The following is a 23,461-nucleotide window of genomic DNA, read 5'->3' as shown; positions in this document are numbered from 1 at the left end:
GATATAAGTACCAGAATGCCTAGTAGATAAAATTAGGAATTTAAGACGTCTGATTCTTTTTCTTTTCTTTGTATCGAATACTCCATACTCCTGGAACCTTGGGATTGCCTTCCAACATCCTCCCTATACAAGATGCCCGTCTTCACCGAATGTGCCTCTTCCTCACGAGACCTCCGAGTCCTGCCATCTTTTGCCCCTCCACTACCTCGCCTAGTCCCCCAATTCGCGCCAGAAAACAGCCCAGAAGAAGAGAAATATGAAGTCCTCATCGTCGGCGTAAGTCCAATATCCGAACTCAATCCGACAATCTCCAAACAGCTTCAATAACTAACAAACATACGAAAATAGGCAGGCCCATCTGGCCTCATGCTCACTCTCCTCCTCGCCCGCTACGGCCTCTCAGATGAATCCCTCCTATGCATCGACTCAAAGCCCGGTACCCTGAAATCGGGCCAAGCAGACGGCATCCAGCCCCGCACACTGGAAGTCTTCAAAAGCCTGGGTATATCCGACGAAATCGAAAACGAAGCATGCCAAATGTGGCAGTTTTCATTCTGGAATCCGTCTTCCAACAAGGACAAGATCATTGAGCGCACAGCCGTCATGCCCGAGGTCATCCCCGCCGCCCGATTCAAGTACGAAGCAACCCTCCACCAAGGGCGCATTGAGCGCATCATGGAGACCGATCTACTGCGGTACTCCGGCCGAGGCGTGCTGCGGAACACGAACCTGATCGATGTATCCATCGATGCCGACGGAGACGCCGAGTTCCCTGTTCTAGCGCGGATCTCCGTGGATGGTGTTGAGAGGAGCGTGCGCACGAAGCATCTTGTTGGCGCAGATGGTGCGCACTCGGTTGTGCGGAGGTGTATGGGGTTGAAGTTGGAAGGGGAGTCGCTGGATCATATTTGGGGTGTGGTGGATTTGGTTGCTGAGACCGATTTCCCGGATATTCGGCGACGTTGTGCGATTCATTCGCCGGCTGGGTCGGTGATGGTTATTCCTCGTGAGAGGATTGCCACGGGCGAGTATCTTACCAGGCTTTATGTGCATGTTCCTGAGACGGTGGATCCGGGTGATGCGGATCGGGTGGAGGGCGAGAGTGAGGATGCGAGGGCGCGGAGAAGTAAGATTACTTTGGAAGGGATTTTGAAGCAGGCTGCCGATGCGATGAAGCCGTATTATATCCGGCCTAAGGGGGGTGTTGTGGATTGGTGGGCGGCTTATCAGATTGGACAGCGGGTTTCGCCTGAGTTTATTGTTAAGGATGAGAAGGGGGTTGCGAGGGTGTTTATCTCTGGCGATGGTATGTTGTTCTTCTTATGTCGTGTTTTGTCTGGGTTATGAGATGCTGACGCTTCTTCTACTTAAAGCCTGCCATACACACAGCCCTAAGGTATGTAGTTACCAAGTCCGATTACATTCTGCGAGCAGGACATAATACTAACGCATACATTTATCAGGCTGGACAAGGCATGAACGTCTCAATGATGGATTCTTATAATCTAGCTTGGAAACTGATCTACCACATCAACGGGCTCACCCCATCGTCGTCCGAATCCCCAACTCCAATCCTCGACACATATCAGACAGAGCGCCACGAGATCGCACAACAACTTATCGACTTTGACCGCAAGTTCTCGACAATGTTCTCTGGCAAAATGGGAGCAACAGAGGGCCTGACCCAAGAAGAGTTCCAACAAGCTTTCAAGCTAGGAAACGGATTTACCAGCGGCTGCGGTGTCGAGTATCCCGCACCCCAGAATCCGCTTGTTGTACGGGACGACGAAATGGGTGATAACCAAAACCAGAACAACAGTCCTATCACAGGAACAGATTATCTTTCCGGGATCCTTCGTCCTGGACGACGACTGTTGAATGTAAAGCTGTTGAGACATGCGGATGGATGGCAGCGCGATATCCATGATGGTATGAGAAACCACTCTTCTCCCTTGGAATTATGCAGAACTAATCTTGCAAACGCAGATATGCCATCGACAGCGCGCTTCCGACTTCTCACTCTGACATCAACAGATCTTTTGGATCGGAATAGTACATCAGCAGAGACCCTTACCAGAGTCAGCCAGCTTGTATCTCAATTCCCGGCTTTTGTCATTGAGCAAATTGTGCTCCATCCCATGCTCCATCGGCCATTCGAGTGGGACGAGGTTCCTGCATGCTTGAAACAGGACGCAGAAATGCGGTTCTACGATGGTTGTTCGTTGGAAGATGCGTATAGTATCTACGGTGTTGATCCTGCAAAGGGCGCGCTGGTTGTTATTAGGCCAGATGGGTATGTGGGCATGGTGGTGAGGCTTGCTGAGGTCGGGAGAGTTGAGGAGTATCTGAAAGGGTGTATTCGAGCCGTTTCTTCCCTGTAAATATCACTTTATATTTTGGTTTCTCTTTTTTTCTCTCGATCCAATGTTTGTGCTTTAGCAGAAGATATTCCGGGATCTCAAGTCAAGACATTAAAAATGTATATATTCAGAGTCTATTGAATTGTCGAGTATGTGCTCTATTAGCATTCAAAGAAAAATATTCTTGTCCAAGGGCGCGGAATCACAAGTGTCCAAAGCACTTTATCCAATCGCCAAAGGTGTGGACAGTAATTCAACAGGTCTCAAGCAACCGCGGGCTTCTCCGCTTGGAATAATCAAGACAACGGTCATGGCGAAAATAGGCCGTAAGGAAAAATGGGTATCGAAAATGTCGACAAATATGTGCATGATGGGACACGCTTTCGTAAAGTATGGAGTGCACAGCAAGTTGAGCGTGCTGCGGATTTTGATTCCAATGCAGGCTCCATATATAGCAAGGGGGAGTGTGTTGTAAGGAAAGGAAAGTCAACTAGATCAGCACTGTCCGTAGACCTGGCAGTAACAAAGCTGCTCATCGGGACAGTAAACAGAGTCCATGCCGAAAATAAAATGCCATAAGAACTCCATCACACGGCCGGACTTTGCATCATTCAGATCCGTGTCAAGGAGCCACTGCCGAATCCGCACGTAGTCGTCTTGCGGGCGCCGGCGCACCTGGTCCTTTGAGACAGCAAACTGCGCACAGCAGGCGGCAGCAATCTGATCGGGCTTGCGAATGTAATTCTGACCCACTTGCTCGATTTCGTAGGGAGACGACATGTTGAGCGGCGGGGTGCTTGTGCCCTGGAAAATATCCCACCAGACTTCCTCGGTAACATGTGAGTTGAAGCGGTGATCGGCCTTGCAGCCCGGGTTCCAGTTACAGCGGAGATTGGCGTAGCCGTTTTGTTCGACGAAGTTTGTTTGGAGATTTTGCATGGCAATGACGTTGTCGTGGAGGGGGGCGTCGACGTGCCAGGCCATGAAGAAGCCAGAGCGATGGGCGTGAAGGAAAGCAATGGTGGAAGGGAGGACGTAATAGTGGTCGATCACGTAGGTAAGGTAGGCCATGGCTTCGTGGCCTTTGTTGTAGGGGGTTGTGAGGATGTTCTCGTCCATTCGGGTTTCCTCCGATGGGTTGACGATGTAGATGGCGCGTTGCCAGCTAGGAGAACAAGTCAGTTTCGAGTCGAATTGACAACAAATACCCGGACTTAGCCAGTTGTGGGGAGATGGGAGGGGTTCACATACTCGGGGAGCTCTTGGTTTACCCAGTCGGTATCCTCCTCCTCAAGCTTTGCCATAACAATGACTTTGTCGTCTGGGTTGCCATGGTGGGCAGGCACGTTGGACCCAGATTTGCGATACCACCATTCTACCAAGTATGCGCCAGCGCGGTATTGGTTACAGATGTCCTGGATATGGGCTTCCAGTAGATAAAGAGAAAAGAATAGTATCGACACAACGCATAGCGCGATGCGTGTTCCACTTTTCATGGTGAATCTGTGAGATTAGAGATGTTCAAGGGAGACCCTTGAGCGGAGCTCTGTGTATACCAACTTCACCTCACGAGGAACCCAACAGCCATTGATGGGAGGTTGTAATATAGGGAAAGTTGTTCGATGGGGCGAAAATGAAGGTGAGTGTTGTAGGTAAAAATAAAGAGAACGAGTTGGGGGGGGGGGGGCGGAGGAGTAATATGCGCTAGTCGAAAGTTGAGGCGGCGGGTTTAAACCTCGAAAAAGGAGCAGATAGCGCGGTTTTCAGGCTTAGCGCAAGGTAGTGGGGAGATAGAAAATAATCTAATCTGGAAATGGGTTGAGAAAAGGGAAAAAGGGGACTTAAAGAAGGGAAAAGGGGCCCATAAAAAGTAAAAAAAAAAAAAAAAAGGACGATCAAATACGGGAGGTCAAAAGAGTGTGAGGAGAAGTGTGTAAGGCTAAGCCGCGTGGAATGACCAGAATGTTATTCCAGGTTCACGTCATTGGCCACTTCAGTGGCTGTGGTTCAGGTTCAGGTTCAGGAAAAGTATTTATGGAGAGGTTTAGGGGGCCAAAGGGAGAAAAGAAGGGCCGACTCGAACTAAATCCATTTAAAGCTTGGCTCTAAGCCCCTTGAGTTTAGTAACCTCTTAAATCACGGAGGCGATACGAGGCTACTAAGGAAATAAGGAATAAGGCTACCTAGAATTCATTTGCCTTCAGGGCCAAAACCCAACTTACTTAAGCAAACGGATGTTTTTCTAGGAAACCCATGGATCTCGGTAGCAAAGTTTGTTACATACTCTGGTTCAAATGTTGAGTATGAATCTGAGTGTCCAAGGAAACTGCCATCGGGTGTACGTAGTACTTCTTCACTTATTGGCTCGTCTGGTTTCAATGTGGAGTGTCCAAATTAACTGCCCCTCAACATCTCCCCTCGGGGTCGTGCCGAGTAGGGAAGAAAACCTATTGGAGAGGGCTTTGGCCATCTGAGAGAAGGAACGTGTGGTTTTTACTTTTGGGATTTTTGGATTTTTTTGGATTTTTTTTTTTGGATTTTTCTCTCCTTTCTCAAACAACACTGTCTAACAAGAATGATCTCCAAGGCGCTGTGATGGAGGGTGGTCGGCCCCAGAGGAAACCGGCTATGTGACTTGAAGAACGGGTGGAAATGACAGAATCTGACCCACATGTGCACTTCGGATCCGATCAAGCGCAATATGATAACAGTTGAACAAGTACAGGCACATGCATGCTGTTATGATTTCTTTTCCGTTGAGTGACCATCTTTCTTGTTTGATGAGGGGCTCCAGGGCTTGAGGGCTTGAGTTCGCTGGTTTGACCGCCCCGTTCCAAGTATTAGCTTCCATGACTGTTACGGAGTAGTAAGTTTGGCTATACAACGCCCATGGCGTTGCAGATCCCTGTGGATGCGAAAGTGCACTGTTACTTCCTGCCGTCTGTCACATACATATAGGCACTCCGCCCTCCGTCCTCCTTATTACCGTATGTGGCAGCGACATGATGCATGGTGCTTGCTGCAGTTTTTTTTTTTTTTTTTTTTTTTTGAAGCATCCTGCAGGGGTAAGTAAAATGTTGAAAGTATCTGATTGGTCAGAGACAAGCTCGCCGCGTGGCTCCCGAGCAAGTTTGTCTTGGGCCACTTCACGATCAGATTAGAAACTGACCAGTGCGCTCATCTTGGGTTCTTTTCAGATAAGCTACTTAGGCGAATGCCCTAAACCAGCCTTCAAAGCACCGGTGGAGACTCCCGAGGTCGGTTGGAAAATGCCGGAATGCCCAGGTGCCCGTACTCGTAATTCCAAATGTTACCATATTCGGTACTTCAAATGTTGAGATGTACTCCACTGCTGTCCACTTCAAGGTTCGATACCGGAATCTGGCAGTAATACCTATGCAAGGGTGACTGCCGTAAGCCGATAAGCCGATGACTAGTTATTCAAATGTTACTTTATGTCATATATTTCAGGTTGCCGGTTCTACCGCTCTCACCGGGATTCAGTTGGAAATTGGGAAGTGTCCCGGGAGGTGGAGATGCGTGGATATATCTTTACCATCATGAACGAGCACTTGAGTGCTTGACGACCTTATAGGTAAATGTTTGGTGGGAAGATGATGAACATCCATGGATTAGCGCTCCACATGTGCAGCTGGAGAAACTCGGATCTTCCATCAAGTTTGAAAGAGACGGTCGGAACTTTGGAATACCTTTGTATTCAATGTTGATTAATGTATGTGTGTATATTCAAGCTTGTTCCAAGGTTCGAGGATAGTGCCCAGGTGGTTGGATGTATGCAGTCCCGCTGCCAAATTTATCTTGATATCAGTCGTGCCCAAGCTTAGCTATTCTCCTCTTCCTCATCACTGACTTCCTCTCCTTCTTCAATGGCCTTCTCCCGCAACTTTTGCGCCCGCTCTCGCTTTTTCTCAAGCAGAGCGTTGAGCTTCTTGGCGACATTGAATACACCGCCGGTACCTGCCCCGCATGCCGCACAGGACGGGTTCTTCCGGTACCGTTGCAGCGCACATGACTCGCAGAAGTAATGCCCACATTTCGTAACGATGGGGTGTTGGTAAGGCTTCTCACAAATGATGCAAGCGAATGGAATTTGTTCCAGCATTTCATCTTCATCTTCATCCTCTTCCTTCTCTCCCTCTCCCCGCTGCGACATAACCTTGCCCTTCAGCTTTTTGCCCTTTGTGCCAATTTCCCAATCCCGATCCAACTCCCATCCTTGCGCATATACCTCACGCGAATGTAAGAATTTGCAAGAGTCTCCAAATCCACAGTATCCGGTTTGTTTCCAGTCCTTACAGACATCTGGGGCGTAATCCATAACGGTCACGGTTCGAACGTTCGAGGGAGGAGCCTTGATGGGGCCGAACTTCTTGGTTGGCGCATCAGGATTCTTTTGGATGAATGATGTGTAATTCGCGCTTCCTTTGTATGTACCATCTGGCCCCGACTCCTCTGTAGAGGGCTGTGGGCGAGAACGAGTTGACCCTAGAAGATTGTTTGAACTGAGATCCTCGTCATACCAATCTGAAGCTTTCGTTGCATCATTACTCGATGTTAAGGCAACGGGGCCAGCAGTGGAAGGCTGATCAGCGGTCGGATCTCGCCTGGTGGTGTTTGTGGAAGAGGCAGTGACTGCGACATTCTTGCGCCGTCTCTTGATGCGGCGTCCTTCGTCGTCGTCATCGGAGGAGGTGAAGCCGGAGTCGGAGTCGGAGGCGGGTGGAGGCGTTGCAGGCTTCTTGCGGAAACTTGCCTTTCCTTTGGCGCGTTTCTTGAAGCCGAACTGGGGGACGGCTTCGGTGGCTGCGGTGTCATCCGCCATGGTCGAATATGAGTGTAACTTTGGGTGAGCTGAAGAAATGCTGGGACAGATTTATATGGCGCAGGATATCTCAGACCTCCGCGATCGAGTATTAAGATAGAGCAAAAGCGTAAAGGTTGGAGCGGAGGGGAATTGAGGCGATGATGAATAACCCAAGTCGAAGAGTCTCGAATCTGTAAAACGATACCTGACTAAGCCGGATACAAACAGGTGCAAAGAGTGCAAACATACCCCAATTGGGACAAGTGACAACAAAAATACCAAGGTTTTTGGGCTTGGTACTTAATAGAGAGTGTAGTGCACCATACTGTAGGAGGTACTCAGGAGCAGATACGGGGGAAGGTAAGTGTCATAATGGCGATCGATTTAGCTTTTTTTTTACTCCAGAGTATAATAATAGCCTACGTACATAATACTCACCATTTTTGCTCCAGTAGAAACACGGAGATCTGCAATGATAGAACACAGCGGATAATAAAGATAATACCTTGCATAGAAGCCGCAATAGTATTAAATGTCACTGCGCGAGGATCACTCCACGATCTCAAACACCGGTGCCAATTGGCAATAATCGTACCTTGCGGTGCTGGTCTTTCTTTTCCCTCCTCTCTCCCCACCCAACCAAATTCACCCTCTCATTTCCTTTCCAATCCCACACTCTCTAGTCTGTCTTTTCTTGTTTAATCTTTTTTCCTTTTCATTGCCTTTCTTTTCATCTAATCTTTTTTTTTCGCTCTTTTTTAATTCTTTTGTTGACCTGCAAAATCTCACGGAAGCGGTGCGCGATAATACCTGCAGATCGTGTGTTGTGGTTGGTTGCATCACCACGCGCGCCGACTCATCTCGCCCAACCAGACTTCGCACTGATTCGTTTCAGTGTTTATTGTCCCTCTCTAACCCCCCTCCTGCATCTCCCACCCTTGCTCATCGCGACGGTGTTTACTGCGATTTCCTCTCTTTTCCTTTCTTATACTTTGCCCTCTCAACAGCGACGTTCTGTTTTGCGTCCCGGGGATAATAACGATTCGTGGTCGCTGGCCGGCTCGCTATTGATTCAGCGCGACACCCCTCCAATATCGAAACGCGCGGCGATCCCCCAAATTATGCACGTGAGAATCAGCCTTTAATCGATCGAAGACAAAGAAAAAAAAAATACGCGCAAATCTCGAGAACGTCCTCGACGGCCGCTGTATCCTCTTGAGACTCAAGCGGATTCAGAAGCCGTGGAAGACCTCCGCAACCTCGGGGGAATGACCGCACCCGACGCGGGGGCCAACACCTCCTTCACCTCAATGATGGAGGATCCATTTGTCTCAAACAGCGCAAGGGAATTCGCTTCCCCTAACGAATCCCACCAATTTTCGTCATTCGATACCCAATTATTCAATATCAATGCCTCCTCGCCAGCTCAGGCCAAACGGGCCCTAGCCGCCCGACTGGCAGAGACCGAACGCCAGCTTGAGGAGACATCTAAGGTGGGAACTGCGCTTATTGAGCAACAGCGACAACTGGAGGAATATCTCAAAACTTTGGAGCAACAAAAGGATGAAGGCGAAATGTCACCAGAATTGCGCCAGAAGCTTACCGACCTGGAACGAGATTATGCAGAGATCGAGCGCGATACGACGCGAGCAATTTTGGCCCCGAAGCGACTGGCAGGAGGCTCGGAGGAGGGTCACTTCGGCACCCCAGGATTTGAAGTGAAGGTATCGTTGTTGTGTGCCAATTGTCCTTGATATCTGCCCATCTAATCCAAGGATCAGTCTCCTATTAGTCCTGCTCTATTCGCCGGACAGGCGACCAACTCGCCCAGCAAAGTCGGCGTTCCATCCCGCAAGCAACGAAACCAGCCATCGGGTCGTGTCCATGATATTGAATTCGCCACAGAGATTTCTACTTCCTTGTTGGGACAAGTGCGTCAGTTGCAAGGGCTTCTTGCCGAGCGAGATGAATCAATCAAGACAATCAATCTGGAGAAGTCACGCCTTGAGCTGGAAGCAGAGGGCTACTCGCAGCGCATCCGGGTGTTGGACGACAGCGAACAGCGTTATAAGGACGAAAACTGGGCTCTGGAGACGCAGACCCATGAACTTTTGGCATCTGTAAGAGAATCAGCAGAACGTGAGAAAAGACTCACCACCACCTTGAGCGCTTCCAATGCAGAAAAGACTGCTGTCGAGCGAGAATTGGAGGAGCTACGCCAATCAAATTCGAAGCTGTTGGAGGAACATGACATGATTCAGAAAGCCAATGACTCGGAATTCCACCTATTGCGACGCAATCTGAACGCCAGTGACCTGGAGAAATCGGCCCTGCACAAGAAGATGGAGGAATTGAATTTGCAAAACCAAGAATTGGCGAAAGCTGTTGCTATGCGCATTCGGGAGTACGAGTCGCAAGGTAACCGAGACCTTCAGGATGATAATGAAGACGACGAGCCTGAAGAAACAACTCCCGATAACTCCCCCCCTCCATCCCCCAACAAATTCACACCTAGGCATGGTCATCTTGAGTCTGAAACCCTCAAAAGTTCGTTGGGTCATGCCCACCGAATGATTCAGAACCTGAAGAGCACAATCCATCGGGAGAAGACAGAGAAAATTGAGCTTAAGCGTATGTTGCAGGAGGCCCGAGATGAGGTTGAGCAGCGTCGCCGTGAGACCGCAGCTCCCAATGGAGGGGCCAATAAACGTCTGAAGAAGAAGGAAGAGTCTTTCCGCAAGCCAGCTCGTCCAGACCTTTTGGGCGCTGGCCGCAAGGAGAAGTCACATGTTGAACTCCACGAGCTCCACGACACTGATTGGGAAGACAATGCTGGTCAACTCAGCCCAACTCGTTCTGCAATCGGTACATCAGTTCGCGGCCATTCCGGTCATGAATCCCCCGATGAGCCTAGCGATGTGTATCAAACTGCCACAGAAGCCGAGGATGGCTTTGAAACGGCCAATGAGCGAGCAACCGCAACTGAGAGTGAAGCATTCCAGACGGGTGTTGAGAGCATGGCGGATGACAGCAGTGACTCGGCGGACCTCACCGAGACCGAAAACAATGTTCAGACTACCCCACGTCAACGTGTTTCCTCGTCTTTAGTCATGGCGAAATCTCGCGAGCGGAATTCGTACCATAGCTCGGCTTCCACGTCAGATGATGATGACGATCAAGATGGAGGATATCCTTCACCCAGCCAGATTCACATCTCTCGCCCTCGGGTAAAGTCGAAGCGGAGTGTCCTTAGACGGATTCGCCCCTCTGGAGAGGCACCCATGGCCTCTAGCAGTCGTCCGTCCAGTGCTCGCAATTCTGCTTCATCAAGCTTTGAGCAGGAGCCCATGGCCCAGGGAGGCCAAAGTCTTTTCGCCGAGCTTGCTGAACTAGAAGGTGGCGAGGAAGATGAGGAGGAAGAGACTGGCGAACTTTCCCCAGCCTCAACACCACGCATGGGGCCAACATTAAGCTCTCGTCGCCCCTCTGATGCCATGCTTGACTTACCTCCCAGGCCTGTCATGGTTGATTCTGGCGTGATGACTGACCCTTGGGAGCCTTCAGCTCAAGCTGGTGTTGCTGCCATCGGTGGCGCTGCTGTTGGAGCTGTTGTTGGAGCGGTCGCTTCTGACCTTCCCACTACTCCAAAGAAGAATGTTACCACCGGCGACCGGGAGATTGCTATTGAAGATCAGGAGGCCTCCAGACTGGTCAGCTCGGGAACACAAGCGACACCTGTCAAACCTTCGACGATCAATGGCGATCACTTGTCGAATGTTTCCACACCACCAAATATGGTCTGGGACGAACGCTCTATTGGGATCCAGCAAGTCGAGGCAGGCACCCAAGCCGAGCCTGAATTAGTTGAGTTGGGCATGGCAACAATTGCATCCCAAGAAACATTCCCTGCATTGCCCACATGGCCAGAGTTGAGAGTGGCATATTTCTCTGGGGGCGCCACTGAGCCCGTTCTGCATACAATTCCTGTGCCAGAACTTCCAGAGTTGAATGTCTCTCTCATCTCTTCGCAATGCACTGAGCCCATGCAGCACATCTCTCCTGCGCCAAAGCTCCCAGAGTTGAATTTATCATTCATTGCTTCGCAGTCTACTGAGCCCATAGAGCACATCGCCCCTATGCCGAAGTTCCCAGAGTTGAATTTCTCTTCCGTTGCTTCGCAGTATACTGAGCCTGTGGAGCACATCGCTCCTGTTCCAGAGCTCCCGGAGGTCAATTTCTCTTCCATTTCTTCACAGTCAACTGAGCCCGTAGTGGCAAAAATTCCTGAACCTCAGCCTATCATCCCAGTCGAACCTATGCGAAAACTTCCCGAACCCTCCTTGTCATCTCTCTTCTCCTACTCTACCGAGCCTGTTCAGCCTCAACTTCCAGAGCCTCAAACCACCCCCGAGCCTGTTCCAATCCCTGTTGCTGAGGAAGTTCCCGTTCCCGAAGTTGGGATGTCCTCTATATCTTCACAGCATACTGAGCCAATCGTGCCGATACTTCCAGAGCCTGTCCCAGAACCTGAGTCGGTTGTTAAGGAGTTGTCTCTCCCTGAGCTGGGAATTTCCCTGATCAATTCTCTGCATACTGAGCCCATAGTGGCGCGTCTTCCGGTGCCTGCTCCGGTGCCAGAGCCTTCGCAACTGGAGATTTCTTGGCTGGATCCATCATTTACGGTGCCAGTCACACCGAAGCAGGTTGAGGTCACTCCTCAAATACTTCCCTCTTTTGCTATCTTACGCTCTGTTGAAACAGAGCCGGTCGACCATGTGCCATTTGAGGTCCCTCCGCCACCGATTTCATCCTTTGTTTCCTTGCGATCTATTGAAACAGAGCCAGTCAAGCATGTGCCATTTGAAGTCCCTCAGCCACCGGTTTCATCCTTTGTTTCGTTGCGCTCTATTGAAACAGAACCAATGAAATCACTGCCTCGCGTGGTTCCTTCCATGGCCGAGTTCGGTATGCAGACAGAGCCGACAGAAGATCCCAAGGCTGCTTATGCTGCCGTGGTTGTGTATGAAGACGAACCTAGCGAGGCAGCTCGAGGCCATGCCACTGAGGAGCGACGAGCCAGCACAGGTTTGGCTCTTAACGATATGACTGGCAACTCTTTGGAAAGACAAGCAATCAGCTCGGTCAACACAGATCAGGGATCGCAGACTATCCTCTCCTCGAAGCAAATTGACCAGATTCTTATGGATCGTGAATCTACCCGTCCAATCTCTTCCTCTGATAGCAAATACTCAAGAGAGATGGCTGCCGTCACGGCTGCGTCACCATTTGCGACCCCCAAACTTCGACCCCGTCCTCATCACCAGTCGTCAGCGAAGTCATCCGCGTCCATCCGGCGACCAGATACTGCTACTAGCCAGATTTCATCCTCTAGTGCCCACCCTCCATTACCCTCTGACCACCGCGAGGCAATTCTAGCTGCCGAAAAGAAATCCATCGACGTACCACCAGCATCACCCGGCGTTATGGGACCTCCTCTTGCACCAGCCTCTGCCTATCGCGTGAACGCGCAGACAGCCCCACGAACACCTAATGAACAAAACACACGCGCTGGATCAGCACGCACTGTCTCTACTCAACCGCGCATGCGGAGAGGAAGCCAGAGTCAGATGTCGAGACGGTCATCCGTGTCATCATTTGCATCGGAGCTGGAGGAGCGCTTCAATATGGCTACTCAGGCTGGGCCCATGCCCAATGGGTACGGACCCAACACTGATCCTCGCATGATTCAGGCCATTACTCAAACCATGATCGGTGAATTCCTTTGGAAATACACACGAAAGACTGGGTCATCGGACATGTCGACTACTCGCCATCGTCGATACTTCTGGGTCCACCCATACACGCGCACTTTGTACTGGAGTGAAAAGGACCCCCAGACGGCTGGAAAGAGCGAGCTTCGAACCAAGAGTATTCCTATCGAGGCTGTGCGAGTGGTTGCAGATGATAACCCATATCCCCCGGGTCTTCATTGCAGAAGCTTAGAGGTTGTTGGCCCTGGTCGACGACTTCGATTCACAGCGAGCACCAGCCAAAGACATGAAACGTGGTATAATGCTTTGACCTATCTCTTAACGAGAGAGGACAATGGTCACTGTGAAGATCACGATAGCGTGACCTTGGACGACATCGACGAGTTTAACCCGGGCTTCCGGTCTGGATCTCGCCAGACAGCCCGTATGTCCTTGTCATCTTACAATAGCCGTACACTCCGACCGCCCCCAAAGCGAGCAACCTCGGCCATGTCCATGCGATCTACTGGGACTCCTGGGCGTGCTTCTCCTGCCCTCAGCTCACCAGTCCCCAACTCTTCCTTGCAAGTTCCCGAAGAGCGTCAGCGCTCATCATCTCGGCTCAGCACCATCCTCACTAGCTCAATCCGTGGATCAATTGCTAGCATGAAGGGGCGCAATGGTCAGGCTTCAAGTACGCATGAAGGCAGCATCCGTGGCCAAGACAGCATTGAAGATTTCGGACATCATTCTCATTCACATGTTGATGACGAGGATCGACTCGAAAACGTCCGTGCCTGCTGTGATGGTAAACATGATGTTGGCTCGCTCTCTCGGACTAGTCGATACAGCCCCCGAGTTGATCGCAGTCACTCTCACCACCATTAAAGCTTCGTTGGTAATGGTTTGATCGAGTTTGTGGGCAGGTCCTCAAACAAAGCACGGCCTGCGGCATTCATATAATGTCCACGAGTCTCTTATATTTCTTTGTTCAACCAGCATTCGTTTCAAGTTTATGTCACACTTGTGTGGATTGTTATGTCAACCCCTTAGACGGCCTACAGTTGGATCACTTGATGCCCCTTGGAGGAATTATTCTTGAGACCAGGATCCCAAAGTGGCATTCATTCTCTTCCCCGGCACACCCTCCCACTCATACATTGGTGTCAATTTCTGTTTGTTTGTTTCTTGTCACAGCTCCATTCAATTTTTGCACGTTGCTACAGACCTTACCACCATCCCTTGATCTTGATTCTTTCTTTTTTCTTCCTTTTTTTTTAGTGCTGCATTACAGCTACGCTCCTGTCTCATCAGACTACATTGCATACTTTTCCTTTTTTTCTTTGTCAATAATTCCTGTGTGACTATCTATCCTGATTCACCATTACTCTCTTTGTGATATCGTTTTCTCATTGTGCACCATGCACCAGAACGTGAGCCATACTAAAATTTAGTTATATTTTCCAGGTTACCTATTCTTTAGACCTTGCATAGAGATGTAACAGATGCTTCTCGTAGAAAATCTTAGCCAAGTACATCCATAGATGCAGGCATAGTAGGTATGTATTCAAAACCAACATTGACCTCGAGAAGATTCCTTACTATTAGCCAGAAATATAATGCCTCCTGACTATGACCTTGACAGACTGGTTAGGCTGAGAGTTGTGAAGATGGAAAAACTAGAAAGGTCATATAACCAAAAATGGTCAATCAGACATCCACCATTCCAAGTGGCCGAGCGGAAACTCAGCTATCTCATCTTCCTTGGTCTAGTGGTCATGATTTCCGCTTGTCATTAATACCGATAAGCGCGGGAGACCGGGGTTCGATTCCCCGAGGGAGAGATTTCTTTTTTGTCTTTTGGACTTATTCACCCACTTGGGCTGTCTTTCTTTTTTTTTCCCTACATAAACTGGCTATCTACCCAGATGCAATACGTGCGTGACTCCCCATTGGACAGATAATCTGAAGCACCTGGGCACCGGTCTTCCGATGTTGGAAGAAGGTAAATCTCCCCCCTTTAGTATGCGAAAATAGAATCATCGATTTCTGGAAATCACTCAAATGCAAATAATCGAATTTGAACCTCATAATGTGCGAAGTCTAACTATCATCTCATGCTTGTACAGCATTCAAGCAGTTGCTCCATTCTCTCGAAGAAGTTTGACGATCTCGGGCTTCTGGTCTTTTCGCTGTTCGATATCAAATTCCGAGAGACCCCTTGTTCTCGGATAAACGAGATTCTCAAACAGGTCTGTGTCTTGCTCAGACCATTCAGCTTGTGCGGCTTCCAGTGCGGTTGCAAAACGGCTGACATTTTCCAACTTCAGATTGACATCTGCACCTGCCTGAATCAAGCGTTCAACACAATCTCTGTCCCCAAAAAGAGACGCAACAATCAAGGGTGTTCCATACGTTTTAGCTGGGTGTTGAACATTTATATCAGCACCAGCCTGGATCAAAGCGTCCATCGCCATGGGATCCTCGTTTAAAGCAGCCCGTGTGAGTGCGCAACCAAAATCCGGGTGCTCCAATGGCATGTTCACGTCAGCCCCTGCCTCTTCAACAAGGAACTTAACAGTTCCAGCGCTGTATGCAGAGGCCGCTGCGAGCGCGCTACCATAATATCCAACAGCAAAAGAAGCGTTAACACTAGCCCCTGCCTTTTTCACCAGGAACTCAACGATTTCAATGTTGTATACACTGGCCCTTGCGAGAGCACTCCCATGATCTCCAACCACAAGAGACAAGTTTACATCCGCTCCTGCTTCCACAAGATACTCGACCATGCTAAGATCCCATTCACATGCAGCCGCAAGAGCACTGCCATAATTGCCCTCGGTAGATCGTGTATTCACTTTTGCCCCGCCTTTTTCAATAAGGAGCTCGGCGAAGTTGAACCCCGTGGGGGATCGCTCAGCGGCAGAGTATTCAAAAGCGCTACCGTACTCTGAGCCGTGGAGTGGTAAATGCACGTCAGCCTCGGTCTCTCGAAGAAGAAACTCAACGCCCTCCACATCTGATATGAAAAGTTTGATTGCAAGGGCACTTGAAAGATGACTCAGAAGGATAGGACGTATACGCATGTTCACATCCGCTCCAGTCGTTTCAAGTACAAACTTTAGCATTTCAACATTGTGGATCGAAGAAACAGCGGCAATGGTCTGATCTATTCCGTACAAAACCTCCCCGTCTCGGAATTTTGAGAGGCATATGTCGGCTTTCACTTCTTGAATTAGGTATTTCACCAGTTCAAGGTTTTCAGACATGATTGCCGATTCAAAAGCACTGTTGCTGATTTCATGGCCTGAATGTGGCAGAACTGCATTCACATTTGCTCCTGCTTCAACCAAATATTTGACGATTTCCAAATTTCCATGAATTGCTGCTGCTGACAATGCGCTCTTGTGTTGAGTCTGGCCCATTTCATAATTTGTATCAAGGATGAAGTTCACGTCTATTTCTCCCTGTACCAAAAGCTTGCAGATAGACGTACTGCCTGCGAGAGCCGAAAGAAAGAGCAGGTTAGCCCCTCTCTTGTTTTGGCAAGTGATGTCGATAGCACCCTCCTCGTACCAATCTGCAAAAACATCAGGGAAAGAGAATCGGCAAACAGCCAAAATAGCGGAGTTCGAGGGTGAAATCTCATCCATGATATCCCTTGGAGAGTCCATGCCAAAGTATCTGACAGCATGGAATTCATTATTCCACAAGGTACCCCATGACCTCGTATCTTGAAAAGCCAATTGATGCCAATTGCGATACTGCATACTGGAGCTATGAGGAGACCCAAGGAATAACTTTAAAAGTGGTTTTAACTTGGCTTCTTCAGTCTCTTTCACAAGGCGGAGATGCTGGTACCAGGTGTGCCTCAAGTAGAGATGAAACGGGTGACTTTTACCAAAACCATTATCTGACTCCCCTGTCTCGCTTGAATTTATTGGAGTTTCTTTCTTCTCGGACTCAGAATTGATGTCAAGATCTTTGGTTTGGTACGCCTTCATCATATACGACAAACAAGTGCTGGCGGCATGGCTTTGAGCATCTGAAAGGGACCAATCTGGCTTTTTCTCTAGGTATTCCCTAACCGAGAGATGTGGGAAACGCCAGACCTCCAATTGAGCATCCACAATGAGGAAGTTATTGCACAGAGACAGCAAGCCTTCCTCATCAAGCTTATCACCGAGTGTCATGATATTCCCGTCCGAATCGACACGAATAGCTGATAGAAGCATCTCACTGGACATGGGTTTTGGCGCAGCCATTACCCAACACAAGGCGCGCTTCACGACACTGTGGTCGGGCTCCTCTAAACTTTCGATGTCATTCCAGATCTCGTCATAAGCTTTCTGCAGATCTTCCGGGAGGTTATCCAGACGTTTCCAGACGCTTGACTCGCTCCTACATTTCACGATTTGATGAACCTGCAGAGATGCCCATTGGAACATTCCTTGACAGCGCTGAAGCAATCTGTCAATAATATCGGCCTTGATGCGCTTGATAAACGCAGCTTTCTTTGAGAGCTTCTCAAGTTCAAGAGTCAGGAACTTTAGAATATCGTCTTGATTATCATTTGCTGAGATACCGATATTAGAAGTATCTTCAAGCAGACTTCTTATATCTGGATCAGGCCGGCTAGATATGAAAATCTTCACCGGCTGTCGAGTATCAGATACAAAAGAGCTTAATGTTTCAATCAATTCGTACCGTGAATCAGGATCACATTCATCCATGGCGTCGATTACCAACGTTGTTTGTTGGTATGTTTCGAACGAGGCTAGAATTTGCTTCTTGCACTCATCAGACCGGAAATTCGATCCTCTATTGCGTGCATTCTTGTAAGCTTCAAGAAGCCTGATTTGGACAGATTCAGGGTTGCTCGCGGTTGTCGAAAGTTGACGGACAATACTCTGGAGAATGGAGAGTGGCGTCGATCGGTCTTCTTCGTCCCGATTACAGTAAAAGAAGGCAAGCCCTTCATCCTTTTGTGAATCACTCAGCCTGCCTTGGATGCGATCAATAACAGTTGAAGTCAGGTATGTTTTCCCGGTACCCGGTGGACCTTGAAGCCAAAACAAGGCTGAAGATTTTTTATCTTCCCAGGTGGAGAAATCTTCATGTTGAACCAGCCATTCGCCAGTGTTGGGTGTTCTCCTCTCTTTGATGTCGGCATGATGCTTGCCAAAAGGAATTGGTGAAATCCACTCCAACATTCCGATTCGAGCTCGCCAAGTTTCGAAAGACTTCCGGTGTACTTTTCAGGGTTCACAATGGCTTCGAGCGTACGCTTAGCCGTCCCAGAAGAGAATAAAGTCAATGATTCCGCGAGCAGATCCAAAGACTGAGAGTATATCTGGAGCAAACTTGACTCCAGACCTCTCTGAACGCTGTCGAGAGGTACGTCGCAAGTCTGAGGGAGATAGATCTGCTCATAGACTTGACCACGACTCGTGATGCGAACTATTTTCTCAGTGGTGGCTAGCAACGCGCCCATCTGCTCACTCTCATTCACGGGAATCTGCTCACTATCAGTTCTGCATCCTAACATAGCCAAGAGTCAAACTACCCACCTGCATCACATTCTTTATCAGGTCCCAGGGGATACTAGCCTGAGGTGGTGCAAACTGAACGGCGATATCTCCGGCTTTCTCTAGCCAGCCCAAAATCCGAGTCGTATAGTTCCGGAGAACAATATCCTCACCTCCGATTGAGACGTGCCAGAACTTCTTCTTGCATTCCTCCTGTTTCTGGTTGACAACACCCACAAGGTCATTGATGGTGGACTCCATCTGGCCACATGCAGTACTGAGTGTATTGAACCCCATTCGGCGCAGAGTATCTTGCTTAGACGGAGGTAGCTTGTTGAAGGCATCTAGCCAAAGGTCCTTTGGTGGGGATTCCGTCTGGTTTGGTGCCTCTGTAGGTGCATGCCTTGTGGACTGTTCTATAGGAGGGGCAATAGTCTTTTGAGGAGGCCCCAGTGCTACCTGCTTGGTAAGTACTACTTCACTAGGCTCTTTCTCGGGCAAGGCTGGAGCGGATACGGTTGAAAGAACACCCTGCGGCTCAGACTGAACAGCAAGTCAGCTATGTTGATTCCCGGATGAGATTCCTCACTAGCAGATAGGGGGTTCATTGACTAACTGGGCCCCTTTCAGTGTTCTTTCTATGCTTCTCCCTGTGGAGTTTCTCTTTAAGTAGATCGAACATTGCCTTATTGAGGGTACCCGATCAAGATGTCTCGTAATCCTTGCGCATAACGTGTAAAGAGAAGAGCACCATTTACAACAGACTGAGGAAGAATGGGCATTTTAGATCCTCTGTGCAGCTGAGCGCTCAGTAACGAATCATCATCAAAACTGATCGGCTTATTGACCACACAACCTTATTACCCCTCCTGACCCGCTTTACTGTCAGCTCAATCTTGTGCTAATACTCCGTATATCGGGTCACTTTGGCAATGACCCACACAGTTCGAGTCACATCAGGGGCCCTTTAAGTACTTAAATCGAGCGTACTCTGTAAGTCACTAAAAGCTGATCGTCCATATACTACTAGTAGGTTCTCCACTTTTTCGGAGTTCGGCGTGACAAATTATCCGGGGAACTACTACAGCTTCTAGTGACCTAATTCACCTAATCCAATGTTAGGGTCGTGTGAGGCGTACTTGCTGAAGGAATCGGGTGGTCCATTCAATCTGCTCGTTGGACTATAGCTACCTGCGAATGGCTGCCGAGCCCAAATTCGGTCATATTGTTCCTGGTGACTAAGAGTGCAGAATAGTGGTCCGGACTCCGGGGTGGTGGGGGCGGTCGAGCGGCTTAAGTTAGTAGGGTCTCTTCATATTCTAAATGTAAATCTTCTTTATTTTCTCTTTATCTTTCTCTGGATCAACTACGACCAACACAATACAATGTCCAATCAAACCCCTCCCTCATTGAAAGACCAAGCGGTCGGCCTCTTGGATCCGGCCTATCTGATGTTGTGGGCAATGTCTCGTAAGTATAACACCATGTGCGCGGCGTTTGATATCCTTGTCTATGATCACGCCTGGTTCTTAATTCATGGTTCCTCTATAACGAATGCTTTTTCAATCTTTTTTTCACTACTCTTTAATTGAGTCTGTTGCATTCCATTGCCCCGGGTCTTTTATTCAAACAATCGACATGTTCTTATGCTTCCTGCTACAAAAATTCGGTCTTGAGCTGCGTCCCACTTTTTCGGCGATTGATTTTCCATGCATTTTTGACCCATACACGAAAACACCAATGTCAAAGCAATCGCACCAAAAAATATGCCTGAACTAACAGACTCTACTCAGATTACATTCATGTTTGCAAAGAAGCCGTATTCACCCACGGCCAGGTCTTCGCTCCCATTTTCCAAACTACCAGACTGAGAGACGAGGCGTTTGGAAGATTCTGGGTCGAATTTACGAGTGAGTGCTACCCCCGCATGCATGTCCTTTTCATTCTCCAAATCCCGACGAGAGAACCGAACACGAAGATGCTTTCAAAAAAGAACCGTAACGTTGACCTTGATTCCAGAGCCCCGCGATGATCCCAATGCCGAACCAGTCGGCAGCTCGGCGCTGATTCCGCCAATTCTCAAAACAGCTCGCGGGGTCGTCCTCGACATCGGCCCGGGCACAGGAACACAGATGCCCCTTTTGCGCTCCAAAGAAATCACAGCACTGTATGGCGCTGAGCCGTGTCGCAGTCTGCACAGCGAGCTGCGCGCGAAGACAATTGCCGAGGGCGTATCTGAAAAGTACCACATTATGCCATGCGGCGTCTCTGCCAAGGAGCTCATTCCTGCTCTCCGAGATACGGAGACCGGTGTGACTGAGGCGTACGACTCAAAGCCCGAGAACGGAGTTTTCGATACTATCCTCTGTGTGCGTGTTCTCTGCTCTATTCCTGATATGGAGAAGACGACCAAGGAGCTGTATGGGCTGTTGAAGCCTGGTGGCCGGCTGCTGGTTACGGAGCACGTGGTTAATAAGTGGACGACTGCAAAGGGGTCTGTGGCTGGGAGACTTGCGCAGGCGTTTTATATGCTGCTTGGGTGGAGGTTTTACATTGGGGATTGTTGCTTGGATCGGGATACCGAGAAGGTCCTAAGGGAGGCTGCGAGCGTGGATGGGGGCTGGGAATCTGTTGACTTGGAGAAGTCCTTTGAGTGGTCGGCTATGCCGTATCTTTCTGGTATTTTGACCAAGAAGAGCATTTAATGAAGGGCGTGGTTGAGACAATGGTCCAAACGACAGCCCTTCTTCAGGTGAGCCACTCTGAATGAGACTATAAATTTTTGGTTAGCCGCTCTTTATACATCCATCTCGCCAGGTTGTATCATAATGTCCAATTCTCTACAAGTAATTGCGTGTATTCAAAAGTGACTTGGAAATGTCCAGAAATGGGTATCAATAGGGTAGGAAATACAAGTATGAATGTCCGAGTCGGATCAAACAGGCTTCGGTCGGCCAGGAGGCCAAAAGTCGAATAAATCCAACGCCTCCGCGGTCCAGGGCCCTTGCTCGCGGACCTCGGGCTCCTCCGGAACGGCACTCATGGCATTCCGCATAAGAGTTGGTCCTGACCGAATACTAGGTTTATCATTCAGAGCGGTTGGATCAGAAAGTGACTTGCGAAGTGGTGCATCGAGTGAACGCTTTGCGGGTAAATTTCCCGGCCTTTGATTTCGACTCCGGCCGTTTTCAAAGCCCGAAGGAGCGGCAATATCTTCGAGAGCGGCCTGCGTGGTGTCCGAGGGTAAAAATTCTGCGTACGTCGACTCTATTTCTCTTCCACTTAAAGCTCGACTTGATTCCGTGGGTTTTATCATAGTTTGCCGACTTTGTTTCTCTGCGGATATTCTTGGCGTTGGCGCTGAAGGAGGTTGTTGTTGCTGAATGGTACTGTACATAAATTTGTTGCGGGGCTTTTGCATAGTCATACGAGGCGCAGTCGGTTTCTCAAAGTGAGTATCTTCTGGGGTAGCTGGCGACGCGTCCTTGTGTTGGGTTTGCGCCGCAGGCTGCTCGGGATTTTTATGTTGGACTGCATGACTTGGATCGGGGCGATTTGGCGTAGGCCTCGTGGGAGGTGGTTGGATGGGTTTCGTTGCTGGAGGATCAGATCTCGGTAGCCTTGCAGGGGCAGTAGGTTTTGTTCTCTCCGGTGGTGGCATAGTCGGCCTCGATTCCCTTTGTGGGAGTGTTTCCCGAGCAGGCGCACGCTGAAGCAGGGGTCCATTTTCAGGCCCTGTCAGATCCACCACGTCCGATTGCGCAATGCTTGTCATCCTCTCTGTCGATGTCTTTGCTCGCTTAGGCGCACGTTCCGGTACTGGTGCCACCGGCGCTGGCGCTGAAGGCTTGTGGCGTTCTTCATAGGGTGACACCAAATGTCCAACGGGTGTCTTTCTGATCCCAAGGAGGTCGTTCAAGGAGCGAAACGGATTCAACGATGCTTGCGATCGAACAGGGGTAGGCGTGTGCGTCGGGGTGTGAGTGTGCGTTGGTGTGTGGGTGTGCGCGTTCGTGGGGGTAGAGATGGAGGCGGAGGAACGTTGGGTCGGAGTGTCGAGGCTGGTGTGGTTATCTCTGGACTGGGGTGAGGTCTGGTTTCGTTTCTCGAAGAGGTTCGACAGGTCGGTCTGTGTGGTACTGATGCGCTCCCCGACCTCGATCAGCACACCCTTATCGAGCTCAAGCTCATCGCCATCCTGCACCTCCTCGGCCGACCGCCAGTGGTGATCACCGATATAATTTCCCAGTTCGTCATAGACCATGACTCGCTTATTGAAGGCATGGTATTTGAGGTAGCCATCTCGCCACCGTTTTGATTTGCGGCGTAGGTCATATGTATACATGCACCGAAACTTGACCACTGAGGCGGTGATCTGAGAGCCCGGGCCCGGGCCCGGGCCTCGGACGGAGGATGAGGGGGTGGACATGGACCGTCATGTAGGATTGAGAAGAGCGCACATCCCGTGAATATTCGCAATAGGGATGAGGCGCAGATATTGAAACCCAATTGTCACAGGTGTGCAGTGGAACAGAAGCTTGGGACGCGTTCCAAGGTTAGATTATCTTTAACTCGATTGGGAACTTGGCGGGGACTTTTGACGCCTGTTCCCTCAGGCAACATGTTTTTCCATCTCGGATCTCTGGTCACGGGATTTCACATTGAACGTTGTTTATTGTTTGTTTCTCTGTTTTTAAAGATCCATTACATTTAGGCTAACACTTTCAATATCTATCACTGCTATTCCCAAGTTTCTCCGGTTTATCCAAAATCCCATTCTTTTCTTCCTTTCCTCTTTTCCTCTTTTCGTCTTTTCTTGTTTCCTTCATTTACCCGGTTTTTTGATCCTTTGCTCCATTCTGGACCCTGCTTCATCCGTGATTCGTGCATAATATCTCTTGGGAGTCAAGCTCATTCGTTGGAACAGATCCCTTTTCCCCACATGTGACCAATTTGCCTTCGGCTATCATACTAGCAAGACAGCTAGGACAGCCTAGC

General features: G+C 49.4%; 7 protein-coding genes across 7 annotated transcripts; 3 read left to right on the top strand and 4 right to left on the bottom strand.

The window, feature by feature from the left end:
• Positions 1-132: 132 nt before the first annotated feature.
• On the top strand, positions 133-2,381 carry N7466_000880 (uncharacterized protein; the record flags this gene model as incomplete). The annotated part of the gene is made up of 5 exons (XM_057160278.1): positions 133-276; positions 349-1,306; positions 1,374-1,396; positions 1,464-1,929; positions 1,987-2,381. 5 exons carry the CDS (start codon positions 133-135, stop codon positions 2,379-2,381), a joined length of 1,986 nt encoding a protein of 661 aa, XP_057026526.1.
• Positions 2,382-2,855: 474 nt separating this feature from the next.
• On the bottom strand, positions 2,856-3,856 carry N7466_000879 (DUF3431 domain-containing protein; the record flags this gene model as incomplete). The annotated part of the gene is made up of 2 exons (XM_057160277.1): positions 2,856-3,525; positions 3,612-3,856. The coding sequence occupies 2 exons, from the start codon at positions 3,854-3,856 to the stop codon at positions 2,856-2,858; spliced, it is 915 nt and encodes a 304-aa protein (XP_057026525.1).
• Positions 3,857-6,201: 2,345 nt separating this feature from the next.
• On the bottom strand, positions 6,202-7,203 carry N7466_000878 (U2-type spliceosomal complex subunit CWC24; the record flags this gene model as incomplete). Its single annotated transcript, XM_057160276.1, has 1 exon — positions 6,202-7,203. The coding sequence occupies one exon, from the start codon at positions 7,201-7,203 to the stop codon at positions 6,202-6,204; it is 1,002 nt and encodes a 333-aa protein (XP_057026524.1).
• Positions 7,204-8,453: 1,250 nt separating this feature from the next.
• On the top strand, positions 8,454-13,823 carry N7466_000877 (putative nuclear migration protein (ApsA); the record flags this gene model as incomplete). Its single annotated transcript, XM_057160275.1, has 2 exons — positions 8,454-8,909; positions 8,967-13,823. The coding sequence occupies 2 exons, from the start codon at positions 8,454-8,456 to the stop codon at positions 13,821-13,823; spliced, it is 5,313 nt and encodes a 1,770-aa protein (XP_057026523.1).
• Positions 13,824-15,067: 1,244 nt separating this feature from the next.
• N7466_000876 (uncharacterized protein) lies at positions 15,068-19,145 on the bottom strand (the record flags this gene model as incomplete). Its single annotated transcript, XM_057160274.1, has 4 exons — positions 15,068-18,159; positions 18,180-18,453; positions 18,506-19,006; positions 19,080-19,145. The coding sequence occupies 4 exons, from the start codon at positions 19,143-19,145 to the stop codon at positions 15,068-15,070; spliced, it is 3,933 nt and encodes a 1,310-aa protein (XP_057026522.1).
• A 703-nt stretch (positions 19,146-19,848) lies between these two features.
• On the top strand, positions 19,849-21,168 carry N7466_000875 (class I SAM-dependent methyltransferase; the record flags this gene model as incomplete). Its single annotated transcript, XM_057160273.1, has 3 exons — positions 19,849-19,933; positions 20,257-20,373; positions 20,483-21,168. The coding sequence occupies 3 exons, from the start codon at positions 19,849-19,851 to the stop codon at positions 21,166-21,168; spliced, it is 888 nt and encodes a 295-aa protein (XP_057026521.1).
• Positions 21,169-21,398: 230 nt separating this feature from the next.
• On the bottom strand, positions 21,399-22,892 carry N7466_000874 (DNA helicase ZGRF1-like domain-containing protein; the record flags this gene model as incomplete). Its single annotated transcript, XM_057160272.1, has 1 exon — positions 21,399-22,892. The coding sequence occupies one exon, from the start codon at positions 22,890-22,892 to the stop codon at positions 21,399-21,401; it is 1,494 nt and encodes a 497-aa protein (XP_057026520.1).
• Between the last annotated feature and the right edge of the window lie 569 nt (positions 22,893-23,461).

The sequence above is a fragment of the Penicillium verhagenii genome, assembly GCF_028828195.1.
Source record: "Penicillium verhagenii strain IBT 33310 chromosome Unknown utg000002l_segment0_segment0, whole genome shotgun sequence".
Classification (NCBI taxonomy): domain Eukaryota; kingdom Fungi; phylum Ascomycota; class Eurotiomycetes; order Eurotiales; family Aspergillaceae; genus Penicillium; species Penicillium verhagenii.
The sequence above is the reverse complement of the archived record's forward strand: the minus strand, read 5'-3'. Positions and strand labels throughout refer to the sequence as shown.